General features: G+C 38.6%; 1 protein-coding gene across 1 annotated transcript in view; it reads right to left on the reverse strand.

The window, feature by feature from the left end:
- The window catches only part of PCP4 (Purkinje cell protein 4), a 104,381-nt gene extending 89,459 nt beyond the window's left edge, over positions 1 to 14,922 (reverse strand). The window contains exon 1 of the mRNA XM_054974716.1: positions 14,811 to 14,922. Within this exon, the coding sequence (XP_054830691.1) occupies positions 14,811 to 14,819 (9 nt within the window). The 5' untranslated portion in view covers positions 14,820 to 14,922. The remainder of the gene's footprint in view (positions 1 to 14,810) is intronic.
- Between the last annotated feature and the right edge of the window lie 520 nt (positions 14,923 to 15,442).

Consider the following 15,442-nt stretch of genomic DNA (forward strand, 5'->3'; position numbering starts at 1 on the left):
CATGGGCGGCCTCCCAGCCTCCTGCACTGCCTTTTGCCTTTCCCCAGGACAAGGGGCAGCCGGCTTGCCCATGCGCCCCTTGTCCTGGGGAAAGACGAACGGTGCGGGCAGCCTCCCAGCCTCCTGCACTACCTTTTGCCTTTCCTTTGTGCCCATGGCTTCAAAATACCCCCTTCTCCCTCCCTCCCCTGGGTTGCTGCTCCGTGGTTGGAAGGAAGCCTGCTAATCAAGGAAAGCTGGGCTTCCATTCATGTTTTGAGGGCGACAGAAGGAGGGCAAACACAGCTCATTCCCCTGGCTCCGTTGCCCCGGGAATAAATTACTGGCACCAGAGTGTTTGCAATTCCGAACAGAAACCGATATATCCGATCAAGTCCCGAACAAGCAAACCCCCGACTGCTGGATCGGTTGCCATGGACGGAACCGATTAGCTGTGTCACGATGGCGCAAACACCAAAATCGGGGGGGGGGGGTTGAAATCATAATTCAGATCGTGCCCATGTCTAATCCTAGGTGCAAAACCAAACCAAAATGACAGAAGCAAAATGAGCTAAGTAAAATGATCCTTTCATACTCTTTGTCCATTCCTGGCTCTGATACAGGTTAGTTCAAGCTGCTGTACTTTGCTCATCTGAGAAAATAAAGCTTCATGTGCAGGATACCTTAAACATAGTCACAAAGTAGAATTTTACCTTCAGTCTCCAGAGGCCCATTATACAAAATGAATTAAGCTAAGTGGTAGAGCAGCTGGATTTCAGACAGCATTTAATCATGTCTTGTAAACCAATCTACCTCAGTAACGGGTTTGGATACATTCATCTGCTTTGTCTTTTCTTGCTTTAATGATTATGGTTAGAAGCATTGACTAGTGAACATAAAAGAACAAAATGGGCTCTATTTTTAAAAAAAACATCTAGGTCAGTGTTCCCTAGCTTACAGTTTGCAAGCAACATTATGTTCCTATGTAGGTTTCCAGGCACTAGATGTTGAAAATAAAACATATTCCATAGCCCTGATGTTCTAAAACAGGGAAATTCATTATGTTCTGTGGAACTGTGGGACTCTGGGGCAATGAGAGATTTTTTTTCAAAGAAAGTCAGATGGAAAAGAGCCTAACAGTGCTATCCTAAGCACAGTTACACCCTGCTAAATCTATTGAAGTCAATTGGCTTAGACAGGCACAAATCTGCTCAGGATGGTACTACATTGAGAGGTTCTGGATAACTTTCCTGGGTAAATTACATTTCTTCCACACAAAAGCTCATCCAATACAAAGTATCACTTCTACCTTTTAATCATCTTCAAAATTAATGGAAACAACTTCCTGTTCCTATTTTCCTTTGAGTAGGAAGCATATGAGGTTGAATATTAATTTGTATTGGTTCAATATTTCTTATACATGGGCTGTTACAGTGATAAGGTTGTACCAATAAATTTTCCATAGAATTTTTTGCACATCATAAAAATAGTGATGAGAAGCTCAGAAATGGGGTAGGTGTTAAGAAATGAACTCTCTTCAGTATACCTAAACATTATGAACTATTTTGGGCTTAGCTTGCCCCAAGTCATCCCTCCAAATTTTGGATTACCTATTAATGGCTTCTTGCTAGTTTCCTTTCTTCCCCCTTTCCTTGCGGTATGTATGGAAAATGGCAGCTGAGAGGAGTATGGCTAGTTTCTAAACTGATCTCCACACTCTGCTATCAAGAGTTTGGGGCATGTTCAGAGCTTCATGACAAACTTCAAGAAGTACAGCTTTTTTATAAACTGTTCCTACTGACTCATCCTACTGACTCATATTCAGGAGAAATTTTTAAAAAACAAAAACTATTACCCAAAGTTTCTATTGGCATTGCAGGATCTAAGCGTGCTCTGAGTTGTTCGTTGTAGACAGGAACTTAAATCCAAGATTAGTAGATATTTACATGTAAAACAAAGTAATTTACGTTAAGAACTCTTTTTGTGGTTATTTGTATATTTCTCATGCTTCTCATCAAAATTATGTTATCAACACAGATCACCTCCCTCCCCCTTTTAAGCAAAGACATTTGTGTTTGGGTATGCATGCCTAATAATAAGCCTATTTACTTGTTTATAATAATAGTTGTTGTATGAGTAAAACATTCAAGTTGGAAGGAGATATTACTATGCCTAAGAATCACACACACTCCTAAGAAATAATCATACATACTCTAAGAAATAATCCACAACACATGAAGGCCACATTCTTTCTCCTTAAATGCAACTCCAGGAGACTGCTGGGCAGTGACATAGAGGAGCAGCTGCCAGAGAAAATTTGGGAAAATCTGTAAGTGACATCACACCTTTCTGGGTATCTTTAGAAACTCTATGGTAAAATCATAGAGTTTTCAGCAATTCCTAGAGAGAACTGGCATTACGTCCAGGTTTTCTCTAGAAGTGACATCACACCTCTCTAGGAATAGCTGAAAACTTTATATGTCTAGCAGTTCCTAGAGAAGTATGACATCACTTCCAGGGAAAATATTTAAATGACATCAGACTGTAACTGATGGCATTTTTTTTTCTTTCTCTTGCCAGCCATGGAAGTGCCAGCAGGCATCTGGCAACCTTACTCCTCTCCATGCACGGCAGCAAATACATACAAAAAAGCTAAGTGGCTGCTCAATGGTCATGTGAATTGGCCATTGACTATTCACATGATCAAGTCCCTAGGGAGGGAATAAGCCTCTTTCATTTCTGGATGTTGTCATTATTAATAGTTTTTGGTCTGCTCCTTTTATTTATTGTACACAACTATGTTACACAAAAATACATGAAATAAACAAATGAATCAATTCAAATGAATGCATTTATATGTATAATATACCACATTTATACTATAATGTTTATATAATATTAATTTATTGGTGCACAGACAACATTGAAAATGCATATGGGAAAGTACTGGAAAATTGGGAATGTATAATGGTTCTTGGCTGTGTAAAGTGATCCAACTGTGACATTTTACTCAATAACTGGCTGAATGATGGTATGAGTGATTTAAGATGAATGAATGAATTAACTTAGCCATTTTAGCAACCCCACTGTAAATCTGAATAATCTGTGGTTGCATATTGACAAATCTCATTGAAATTTGGTAAACGTGTTCAGGGCACAATCTTACATTTCAGCCTCAGATACTACCTTGAACCCTGCAGTCATTTTCAAAGGGGAGAAGAAATTGCAAAACAAATGTACCAAGCAGTATCTCCTTTGACACAGTGAACCACCTAATCAAATGCTGGTGTACGTGAGAATTTAAGATCGAAACAGCGATTACAACCCGAGAAAGTTGAAGAGAAGGTAAAGATCGCTATCTCTTGAAACGGGACAGATTGATAAAAACAGAGAGGAAAGAAAGTAGATTTTTAAACTGCAACAGACTAGTGAAAAAGAGGTGAAGACTCGGCAAGAGTTGTATTTTAAAAGAGACTAAATTTAAAGAAGTTATTGCAAAAATCGGACTATTGTTTTGAATACCTGTGGTTTTGGAGCTGTGGGAAAAAGACACCATCGCGAGACCTGCTGTGGGAAGACGGGAGACAGGAAGTGCGTAACAACAATAGAGTGGCTGGAGGGAAGCGGCCCTTGCCGACGGACAGGAAGTAGGGAATCGCCATTTTTGAAAGGGGAAGGGTCGCGGCTTCAGCGGAAGAGGAAGTAGGCCATCTTGGATTACAATAACATAGAGAAACCATAGAGAAAAGACGCCCGACATTTTGGATACAAAAAAATTAATTTTGGCAAAGATTGGGACATTTGAAAAAAAGGAAAACGTTTAAATATACGCCACGGAGCTAAGGAAGAGAGCAGATTCGTGGGAGCGAGCTAAAGCAAGCCCCACGATGTCGAAAAAAGAGTGGCAATTGGCAATAGAAAATTTGGACAAAAAACTTATAGACATGATGAAAGAACTTAAGGACACGAAACTGGAGCTTATTAAAGAGGTAAAAGAAGTCACACAGACAGTAAAGTCGGAGCTGTCAGAAGTGAAAAAAGGCGTGGAAACGATTAGTAGTGAATTACAAGGAACGCAGCAGAGAGTTAAAACAGTAGAAGACGCGATGGAGAATTTAATAGACACGCAACAAACAGAGATGAGACTGGTGAAGGGGAGGATGTCAGTTGCAGAAACTAAACACATGGAGAAGCAGCTTCGTTTTCGTGGTCTGCCAGAAGTGGAAGGGAAGTCAGCGCAAGAACAGATGACTGAGGTGTTGGCTGATTACCTGGGGAAGGAGGAGGAGGAAATTGTGGCTATCCTAGATGTGGCGTACCGTGTGAACTCGAGAATTGCAACCCAGAGGAAACTACCAAGGGATGTGATTGTGCAGTTTACAACTAGAAACATGAAAGAGAGGATTGTGACAAAACAATTTCAAGATCCATTGGAGATTGATGGCAAGACGATTATCATAATGAAGGAACTGCCCAGATCAGTGTTACTGGACAGGAAAAAATATAGAGTGCTAATTCAGACTTTGAAGGACATGAATATCAGATACAGATGGGAGTTACCGGAAGGAGTGTCCTTTGAGTTTGGAGGGGCAAAAAAACGTATCAGATCTGAGCGGGAGATGGAGAGATTTATCAAGGACAATGAAAAAGACTTACCAACAAAACTATGAATATGGAGTGTAAAGTATTATCTTGGAATGTAAATGGACTAAACTCACCGAATAAGAGGAAAAATATTTTTCATTGGCTACTAAAACAAAAATGTGATATTGTTTGTTTGCAGGAGACCCATATTAGAAAACAGGATGTAAAATATTTAAAATCTGGAAAATTGGGCAAAGAATTTGTAGCGGCCTCTAACAAGAAAAAAAGAGGAGTGGTGTTGTACATAAAAGAGGAGCTGCAGCCAAAATTTGTTATGAGAGATGTGGAAGCCAGATTTGTAGCGGTGGAATGTAATTGGAATTTAAAGAGAGTGTTGGTAGTCGGACTTTATGCACCTAACGGTGCAAAGGAAAGCTTCTTTGAGGATTTAAGGAAGCATTTAGACGATCTGGTATATGATCAGATAATTCTTGCTGGAGATTTCAATGGAGTGACAGATTTGGAATTAGATAAAAAGACTACAACAGCACAAAAGAAAAGAGGACTATTACCAAAGCTTTTTTTTGAGTTGATTCAACAAGAGACTCTCGAAGACGTATGGAGGAGAGAATATCCTAAAACCAAACAGTTTACTTTTTATTCTGCAAGGCATTTTACATTATCAAGAATTGATATGATCTGGGCCTCAAAGGACTTAGCGTTATGGACTAAGGAGGTAGAAATAATGCCGATGGTAGGCTCAGATCATAATCCAATTATGTGGAAATTTGGAAAAAGGAGGAAAAGGAAAGCCTGGAGAATAAATGAGGACTTGCTACAGGAAAGTGAAAATATGGAAATATTGAGAAGAGAGACAAAGTTTTTTATACAATACAACGTGAATAAAGAAGTACCAACCAGTAAAGTTTGGGACGCGTACAAGGAGGTTGTAAGGGGCATACTAATGGACTTAAATGGCAGAGCAAGGAAAAAGAAAGAGGAGAAAAGACAAGAGATTGAGGAGAAAATAAAGGCCAAAGAAGTACAGTTAAAAAAGAGACCAGGGAAAAAGAAAATACATCAGGAAATTAAAATTCTTCAAGAACAGTTAACAGCAATGAGTAACAAAGAATTGGAGTGGAACCTTAAAAGACTGAATCAAAAAGCTTTTGAGGGTGCTAATAAACCTGGGAAATATTTGGCATGGCAATTAAAGAAGAAAAGGGAAAAGAAAATAATAAATAAAATCTGTGAAGAAAATAAAACGTACTTGGAGCAAACTACCATTAGTAGAGCCTTTTATAAATTTTATGCTAAGCTGTATAATAAAAAAGAAGTAACCAAAGAATCAATAGCATCATATTTGGAGAAAACCAAGCTTCCAGAGATCTCGGAAGCTTGGAGAAATAAGTTGAACAGTGAAGTAACTGACGAGGAAATAAGTAAGGCAATACAATCCGCAAACCTAGGAAAGGTGCCAGGGCCAGATGGACTTACGGCTAAATTTTATAAGACAATGGCCAACGAACTGGCACCATTCCTAAAAGAGGTGATGAACGGAGTTTTTAGGGATCAAAGAATTCCAGACACTTGGAGCGAAGCGAATATATCATTGATCCCAAAAGAGGGCCAAGATCTGACTAGCGTGAAAAATTACAGGCCTATATCATTACTTAACAATGATTATAAAATTTTTGCGAAGATATTGGCGGAGAGACTGAAGGGGTGGCTCTCGGAAGTTATAGAGGAAGAACAAGCAGGCTTTTTGCCGGACAGACAAATAAGAGACAACTTAAGGACAGTGATCAATGCTATTGAATACTATGACAAGCGTTGTGATAAAGAGGTTGGTTTCTTCTTTGTAGACGCTGAAAAAGCGTTTGACAATTTAAACTGGGATTTTTTGTTTGCCACTATGGAAAAGCTACAATTGGGAGAAAGATTCATTAGAGCAATTAAAGAAATATATAGAGACCAGACTGCAGCAATTGTAGTGAATGATGAACTGACCAAGAAATTGACGATCAGCAAAGGAACAAGACAAGGTTGCCCGTTATCTCCATTGTTGTTCATTTTAGTATTGGAGATTCTGATGATACAAATACGACAAGACGAGGAAATACGAGGAATAAAAATAAAGGATTATTCATACAAGGTTAGAGCATTTGCAGATGACATAATGTTAATTGTAGAAGATCCATTGGAGAACATGCCAAAAGTGATAGACAAGATTAAGGAGTTTGGTGACTTGGCAGGTTTCTTCATTAACAAAAAGAAGTCAAAGATACTATGTAAAAACATGACTAAGCAGAAACAACAATTGTTAATGGAAACAACGGACTGTGAAGTAACTAGTAAGGTGAAATATTTGGGAGTTGAGCTGACTGCAAAAAATATAGATTTGTTCAAGAATAATTATGAAAAATTATGGACTCAGATAGAGAGAGACTTGATCAAATGGAATAGACTGAATTTGTCATGGTTGGGCAGGATTGCAGCAGTTAAGATGAATGTGTTACCAAGAGTAATGTTTTTGCTACAGACAATACCAATCATCAGAGACTCTAAACAATTCGAAAAATGGCAGAGGAAAATATCAGATTTTGTTTGGGCAGGCAAGAAGCCTCGAGTGAAAGTAAAAGTTTTACAAGATGCAAAGGAAAGAGACGGAATGCAACTGCCCAACCTGAGACTTTATCATGATGCAATCTGCCTAGTCTGGTTAAAAGAGTGGATGACATTAAAGAATAAGAAACTATTAGCCCTAGAGGGATATAAAAAAATTTTTGGATGGCACGCATACCTATGGCATGACAAAGTAAAGGTCAACTCGATGTTCCTGCATCATTTTGTAAGGAGAAGTTTATATACAATCTGGAAGAAGTACAGAACTTACCTACAAGAAGGAACCCCCTTGTGGGTGGTTCCATACGAGGTGATAGATCCGAGAGCTGTTGATAATGAACAACAATGTTTAACGTACAAAGAAATAACTAAAATTGAAGTATCTAAACTTAGAATAAAGACGCAAGAGGAACTATCACCTAACTATGATTGGTTCCAGTATAGACAGATTAGAGACTTATATAATTCGGACTCTGCAAAAGGGGGTATACGAACAGAGAACTCGGAACTAGAGCAGACCCTTCTTAAAGAAGACAAGAAAAGAATATCCAAGGTATACCAAGTACTGTTGAAATGGTATACTGAGGATGAGATAGTTAAAACACAGATGGTGAAATGGGCCATAAATTTCAATAAAGAAATAACAATGGAGGCATGGGAATACTTGTGGAAAACTACAATGAAGACAACGACATGTATTAATATTAAAGAGAACATTTTCAAAATGATCTATCGTTGGTACATGACACCAAAGAAGATTGCGCTAGGGAACTTGAATACTTCTAATAAATGCTGGAAATGTAAGAAACATGAGGGCTCCCTCTATCATATGTGGTGGTCGTGCGAGGTAGCTAGGCAGTTCTGGGGAGAAATAATAAGAGAAATGAGTGAAATTTTACAGTTTCAAATAAATAAGAACCCAGAACTCCTGCTGCTTAACTTGGGAATGGAGGGAATTCCAGCCCATCATAGGACGTTGATTTTCTATATGACTGCAGCAGCTAGACTTTTGTATGCGCAGAAATGGAAAGTACAAGAAGTGCCAACTATTGAAGATTGGATCTACAAATTGCTGTATATGGCCGAAATGGACAAGATGACAAGAAAACTGAGAGATCTGGACTCAGGGCAGTTTAACACAGACTGGGAGAAGCTGAAACAATATCTGGAGAAGAAGTGGGAGGTGGGAGGAAAACTGTGGCAGTTTGAGAACTACTGAATTATAATAAAAGTATAAAAGAGAGGGGTGACTTTACCGGGGGAGGAAGTGAAATGTGAATTTATAAGCAGTTAGACTAATTGATTGAGATATATATAGATATGTATAGGTTAATTGATAGAACATCGAGAGAGAAAAATTAATGATAAGGTTTAAATATGAGGATTGAGTAATTAACAATATTTTCTTTCTTTGATAAGATTTATATGCACCAAACTGAATGTATAGAAGAGTTAAATTGATCGATTATGCGAGGAGTTATATAGAATTACCATAAAAAGATGAAATGAGTAATGTATAGAGAACAAATCAAATTGTTTGATTTAAATGTGGGAAATTTTTATGGTTTATGATATATAGTTTTATATAGAAATATTCAAAACTGGAAAATGGGATAAATTGTCTATCTAAAGACGTATAGTTTGGTTTGGGTGTATAATAAGTAAAGGAGTTAAAGATGTACTGCTTAATATAATGGAGAATGTATATCTGTTTTAGACAGAGGAATTTAATAGAAGAAAGGGAAAAGGGACAGAGGGTGGGAAAGCTGTTGGAAGTCAACAAAAGGGGGGGAAAGGGAGGGGGTTAGAAACGAAAAATTAGGGGAAAATTGATTGTAATGTAAAAATAATAATGTTCTAACCCAATAAAAAAATTTTTCAAAAAAAAAAAAAAACAAATGCTGGTGTACGTGTTGTGGATGCACTTCAAATAATCCCACCTTGACCCAGCATATGTTTTCAAAGGGAAGGAGGTGCAGAGCATATAGTTATGTGATCTCTCTCCTCTCTTTCCCCCAAGCGCCAAAATTTTCCAATGAAAATGAGTAGGTATATTTAACAACACAATTTTTCATTTTAAGTTTGAACATTGGCTCAGTCTCCACATTACTTTTAAAGAAGAGAAAAGCTACAAAAGATATTGTAATCAGTTTGAAGACTCTCAGATATCATGATTTTGCCTTTTGCAAATAATTGGAGGAAAAATTCCACCCCAGTTGAATATGGCACTATGCATAGAGAAGGGCTTCTACTACATTGTCCTTTTACAACATTGTCATTTGCACATCAGTAACCTATTCCTCCAAAGTTCAGCCACTTACCTCTTACAGGTGGGTAGCAGCGTTGGTCTGCAGTTGAACAGCAGGATTTGAGTCCAGTGGCACCTTAGAGACCAACAGGATTTTCAGGGTATGAGTTTTGAGAATCTGCCCCTAGACTCAAATCCTACTGTTACCTCTTACAGTTCTGTGGCTGTGTAGAAAAGCACCTGGGGCATAAAACAATGACAAATCCACTGATTGCTCCAACTAGTGTAACATACAACAGTAAAAAATGTCCCATGGGCTTTTGTAAAGGATAACTGCTTCAGGGATTTATTGAAGTGTTATAGCCATCAGTAGATTATTGAATTTAAAATGAACATTTTAAAAGGAAAAGAACTGGTGTCAATTGCTCAATCTGCAGGGGGTGGGGGCAGAATCTACTCACCACAAACATTCTGCCTTATGTCAAAGTGTATCTAATTCTGGGTGTTTGAAATAGGATCTGGGTGTTTTAAAAATACACACTTCTGCTACCACAAACACAGATTTCTTTGGGTTGATATTTTACTGTCCTAATACACTGATATTTGGCTTGGTGCATTATGACCCAAATACAATTTATGTAAGTTTTTCATGGTCAGGACAAAAGGTTATTAAAGAGAAAACAATACAATGAAATGGAATTTGGTGCAGTAGCTCTCAGAGTTTATTTTTTTAAGTGTAGCTTTCTTTTAAATATATTCAATTTGTCTCACCAGCCTAGCTTTGAAAGGATACAAATCTTTTTCCTATCCTGTCCCAAAGTGACAAATTTGAGACATACTCTGCTATCCTCTTTCAAGTGACAGGTCACCACCCATCTAATAAAGGGATGTCAGTTCATATTAAGTGATCTTCCTTCTCCTTCCTTTCCCCCCTACCTTATGCCAGCTGAAAAATTCTTTACTCATCTAGTTGCATAAATATCTTGTTCTTCCTAATTATAGCTATAAATCCTTTGCTGAACAGAACGGGCAGCTTATGTGTGCACTGGGAATCATCTCCCTGTGCAAGTATTTCAGCCGTCTCAGTCTTTGGAGCATCATACGATTGCAAACCTACCATCCCCATCCCTTCCAGTTAAGGTTCCAGATCAGGAAATTACTAGAGATCTGGGATGTGGAACATATGGAAAGTGGGGACTGGAGAGGGGAGAGACCTCTGCAGAGTATAATGCCATACAGTCCCCCTCCAAAGCAGCCTTTTTCTCCAGGGGAATTTGCCTCTGTAATCTGGAGATCAGCTGTAATTCTGGGAGATCTCCAGGCTCCACCTGGAGCTTGGCAAACCTATTTTCAGTGGTGAATTCCATACATTTTATTTGTTAGAATATTTATACCCTACCTATTGAAAAATAAATATTTAAGGCAACTTACAATTTTAACATAATACAAACTGTGTAAAATAGATAGTAGCCATTAAAAATGTACCCACACCATGGACAAAATTTCATTTAAAAACACTTGCAGAATGAAAAAGTGTTCAGCTGTCACTGAAAGAATCATCCACTGTGCAGCAAGTTCCAAAGTTATGTTAACTATGCTTTGGGTTAAGAAGTTGCGTGTTCAGCATTTGTTTGCAAGCTTTTTGTCTCCACAAGCATGGGAAGAATGAAAGAGGCAGAAGAGGAAAGAGGAGAAATTCACAGAATGGCATTCATACAATGGCGTCACAGCCATTGGGATCAAAGCAGTAGTGTGGTTTAAAGGCTCAGCCCCCCGTTCTGCCTTGTACCCATTGTATCAATGTAGTCCAGCATCCTGCTTCCAACACTGGCAGGCCCAACACCTTTGGCAGTGTACAAGAATGGCATGTGACCTTCCACTATCTCCATCACCTGATCTACAGACATTTCTTGTCTCTGAGATTTCATTTATAGTAATAATAATAAGATTCGATTTATATACTGCCCGTTAAGAAAAACACCCACTCGGAGCAGTTTGCAAAGTGTGCTATAATTATCCTCACGACAATCACCCTGTGAGGTGGGTGGGGCTGAGAAAGCTCTGAGAGAGCTGTGACTGACCCAAGGTCATCCAGCTGGCTACAAGCAGAGGAGTGGGGAATCAAACCAGTTTTCCAAATTAGAGTCCTGCCACTCTGAACCACTACACCAAACTGGCTCTCTTATTTGTTGTTGCAGATTGGAATGTCTTTTTTCAGAAGAGCTTGGATTGAACATTGGATGGGAGCATCCAAGAGAACATCTGATGGGAGTAGATGGTTAGGGGAAGGAGGTAGAACCCCTCTTTTATAGAGTTAGCAGCTCCCCCTTTAAAAGAATGCAAGTCTTTCCTTACAAAATTATAATTTACAAGGTACCTTAGTTGGAAAGGATCAAACAAGTGTAATTTTGTAGTGTAAATGAGTACATACAATGGGAGGGGAAGAGCATTTGTCTCACTGACACTTTGAGAGTTATGCAGCCAAGGAAAGTTTTTGTACTCTTTATAGATTAAGAATCTAGGTGAATGCAACAGTTCAGACTGCATCAGCAACTGCAACTTTGTATTGCAACTTTAAACATACAGGAATCTTACATTTGGCGCCTCAGCCATATTGTATTTGGTCCATCCCTTTATTCACTGTTTCTTGCACAGGAGTGACTGCATGGCCCAGATGATTACAATATAGTTGGCCATATTGTGCATCAGGAAAAATTACCACAGGATTCTAAACTTTTAAGTCATAACCCAATACAGAATTAAGCACATTTAAGGCCCTTGCAATCACTGGACGGACATGTGCTAAACTCTGTCAGACTGTGACCTGCATATCTTTTTTTGCCCCAGACGCACATTCAATGGCATGGATGTTTTTTAAAAAATAGTGCAATCCTACTACAATCTAAGCCCATTGACCATGGTCACTTTTTTAAACAACAAAAAAAGCTTCAACATTGAACTGTCATGGACATAAAAGGATAACAAATATCTCCCCCAGGAAGCCGAGGAATGAGAAAATCATTAAACATAGGAAATAAATGGTAGTTTGAATAGCAGCATTTCTCAATGGTCCAGATCTTTCCAAATCCAAATATTTAACTTAGTTGTGAGTCTAACCATTCTTAGTATAAAAACAATCACAGCATCCTCTCCTCATTGCATACCAATGTCTATTTTGGGATAGTGTTTTCATAGCCATATATATGAGCCTCTCTTTTCCATTACACTATGTCAAATTTTGTTTAGACAATACAGAAGGGGGCATTTTTTTAAAAAAGTTCACTGAATTATCAGCGAACACTGCAGGTGCAGTGAAAAAATGATCATCTTGAGACTTTGTTTTATATTCTGGTAAAGATAGAAACACTTTACTGACTGCTGTAATATTCTAAATCCTGGTGACATGGTCTCTTAAGATATTCATAATGAAAGTTTGTTACTTGCTAAGAATTGTATGTTAAAGATCACAGCTCGGCACTATCTGACAGAGTTGGGTGCACTTTGGATAAGGTTTAGATGAGGTGGTTGTTGTGGGTTTTCCGGGCTGTATTGCCGTGGTCTTGGCATTGTAGTTCCTGACGTTTCGCCAGCAGCTGTGGCTGGCATCTTCAGAGGTGTAGCACCAAAAGACAGAGATCTCTCAGTGTCTCTCTCTCTCAGATACTGAGAGATCTCTGTCTTTTGGTGCTACACCTCTGGAGATGCCAGCCACAGCTGCTGGCGAAACGTCAGGAACTACAATGCCAAGACCACGGCAATACAGCCCGGAAAACCCACAACAACCATCGTTCTCCGGCCGTGAAAGCCTTCGACAATACATCGTTTAGATGTGGCTTTGGCTGGGATGACCACTTGCTCAAAGAGCAAGGATACTCAAGTGTAGCACTATTCGCACAAGTTTCTTATTTTTAGTACTGACATTCCTATTTGGGGCACATGGGAAGTTCTGCCATACTGCACTGAAAAGAAGGAAGATTCCCTCTGAGAGGAATCAAATGCAAACTGCTGCAGTGTGGATGATGACAAGAGACTAGGATACAAAGCTGATCTGACAGAGTGAATACACACAATGGCAATGAGCCTTCAGTTGCTTCTAAGAACAAGGAAACCTTTGAAAAGTTCTGCAGTACAAAAGAACAAGATAAGCCATTTTCTGTAATTGGGATACTGGGAAACAGACTGATTTGCATGTTAAAACATTGACCTTTTCGAATTTATTCAATGTGAGCATCAAGTTGGGGAGTGAGTAAGTTTCAGAAAGAATGGATATCTTAACTATGTTTTCAATAAGCAAGGCAAAATCACAGGATGAGTAATCATCCTGCTTGGAGGGAGTACTATTTCCTGAAATCTGTCCTTTCCAAAACTCTCTGAAACACACACCTCTTCAAGTGGAAGAGAGATTATTCTGTAAAGGATATTCAGAGCAATAAGCATTGACTTTGTACCTTTATGTACTATTAGTAAAATACAGTATATATCACACAATAGCTTAAGAGAGAATCAAACTTTATGCAAGTGTCAGTTTTACCCTGCTTTCTGGGAAATGGGAAGTGCCAAAATAATTTTGCATTTCAAAGTAAAAGGATCTTCAAAAGTAAACAGTGGAAAAATATAACTCTGGCTGGCATAGCATTTGAATGAACACACTTTAAACTGAGAACTACATCACTGGCTTGCAACTGGGGTAAAAATTTCCTTGAATGTGTTCTGACTTCATTTTCATATTTTGTAATACACAAAGGTCCTTTTATGCTTTGTGCAACCTTGGTTTTTCCTTATGTGTACAAATGCAGCTGTCATCTTTTCAGCAACAATAGCTACTCAGCAAATAAAGGAGACAAACAGTATTTTTTTTACACTTCTGATGTTTGACATTTGTACAACTGTCTTATCTACTTACTTACTTTTATGCATGCAGAACAGATGCTTCTGCACCCTCAATATAACATGCATGTATACAGAGCCATCATTCATAAATAATATTATTTTCTAATGGTTGTTAGAAGCTAGATTACTTGCGATTTTTGCACCTACAGAGCAGAGACTTTGAATGACCACGCCCTTTTCCCAGACTTAAGAATATGCTTTTACACTTATTTTAATTAAATATCACAGTGAGATATTACCTGGTAAATTTTATGTTCAATATTTGCAGAAGATGCCTTATATCTTCACAGAAAACCTTACTGAGTTTCATCTTTTTAGTAGCACTGCTGTCAGGTGTCCCCATTTCTGAGACTTAATCACTTCACAGTCAATTCCTCTTATCTCCCGTTTGATTCAAAAGTAGCTGCGATTTTTACTCTTCTGCTTCTCTTTCTTCAATTACCTGCTACCTTTCTCGCCAGATAAAAGCATTTTATCCACTCACCTCACTCATGTTTGTTTTGAAATGACTGTTCACAGACTTCCACTTCCTCTGAACAAGGCTACTGATCCAAGCTCTTTGCTTGGTTTCTAGCTTTTCTCTTTAAAAGGGCTGCCCAGTGGCATCATGCCTCTAGTAAACCAATAAGAAATATTCACCTGCTGAACCCCTCAGCATGCATCTGAGAGTACAAAGGGCCACCTAGTGGTACAAATGGGGAAACTTGCTTTCAAAGACAGCCTAGTTCTTCTTTAAAAGCAATGTTAATGGGTAAGAAGAAAGGAAAAGGCTGTCAGAAAATACGTAAGTGTGAGAGATGGGAAAGGTGGAGGAGGGGGGAGAACTTATTCCCATGTGCCACTGAAAGTGCTTCTCAGCAACTCTCCTCGTATTCATGTGCCTGTGAGAGAAACAGAGCGGCAGTCTTAGATGTGTTTATCTCTGGGGCCTGAACCAATTAGCTATCTGAAAAGGTCGATTTACCTTCTCACCATATTGCATGTGTGATTTTGGCCTATTAATGTAAGATGAACTCATCATGATAAATGAAGTAACGTAAGGACTGCAAAGGCAAATCAAGAGCAGTGCTTTTTACAACTGCAAAAATTCAGCAGGTAAAGTTTTCTTCAATGATA

This window comes from Eublepharis macularius, chromosome 3, assembly GCF_028583425.1.
Source record: "Eublepharis macularius isolate TG4126 chromosome 3, MPM_Emac_v1.0, whole genome shotgun sequence".
In the NCBI taxonomy this organism is placed as follows: Eukaryota; Metazoa; Chordata; class Lepidosauria; order Squamata; family Eublepharidae; genus Eublepharis; species Eublepharis macularius.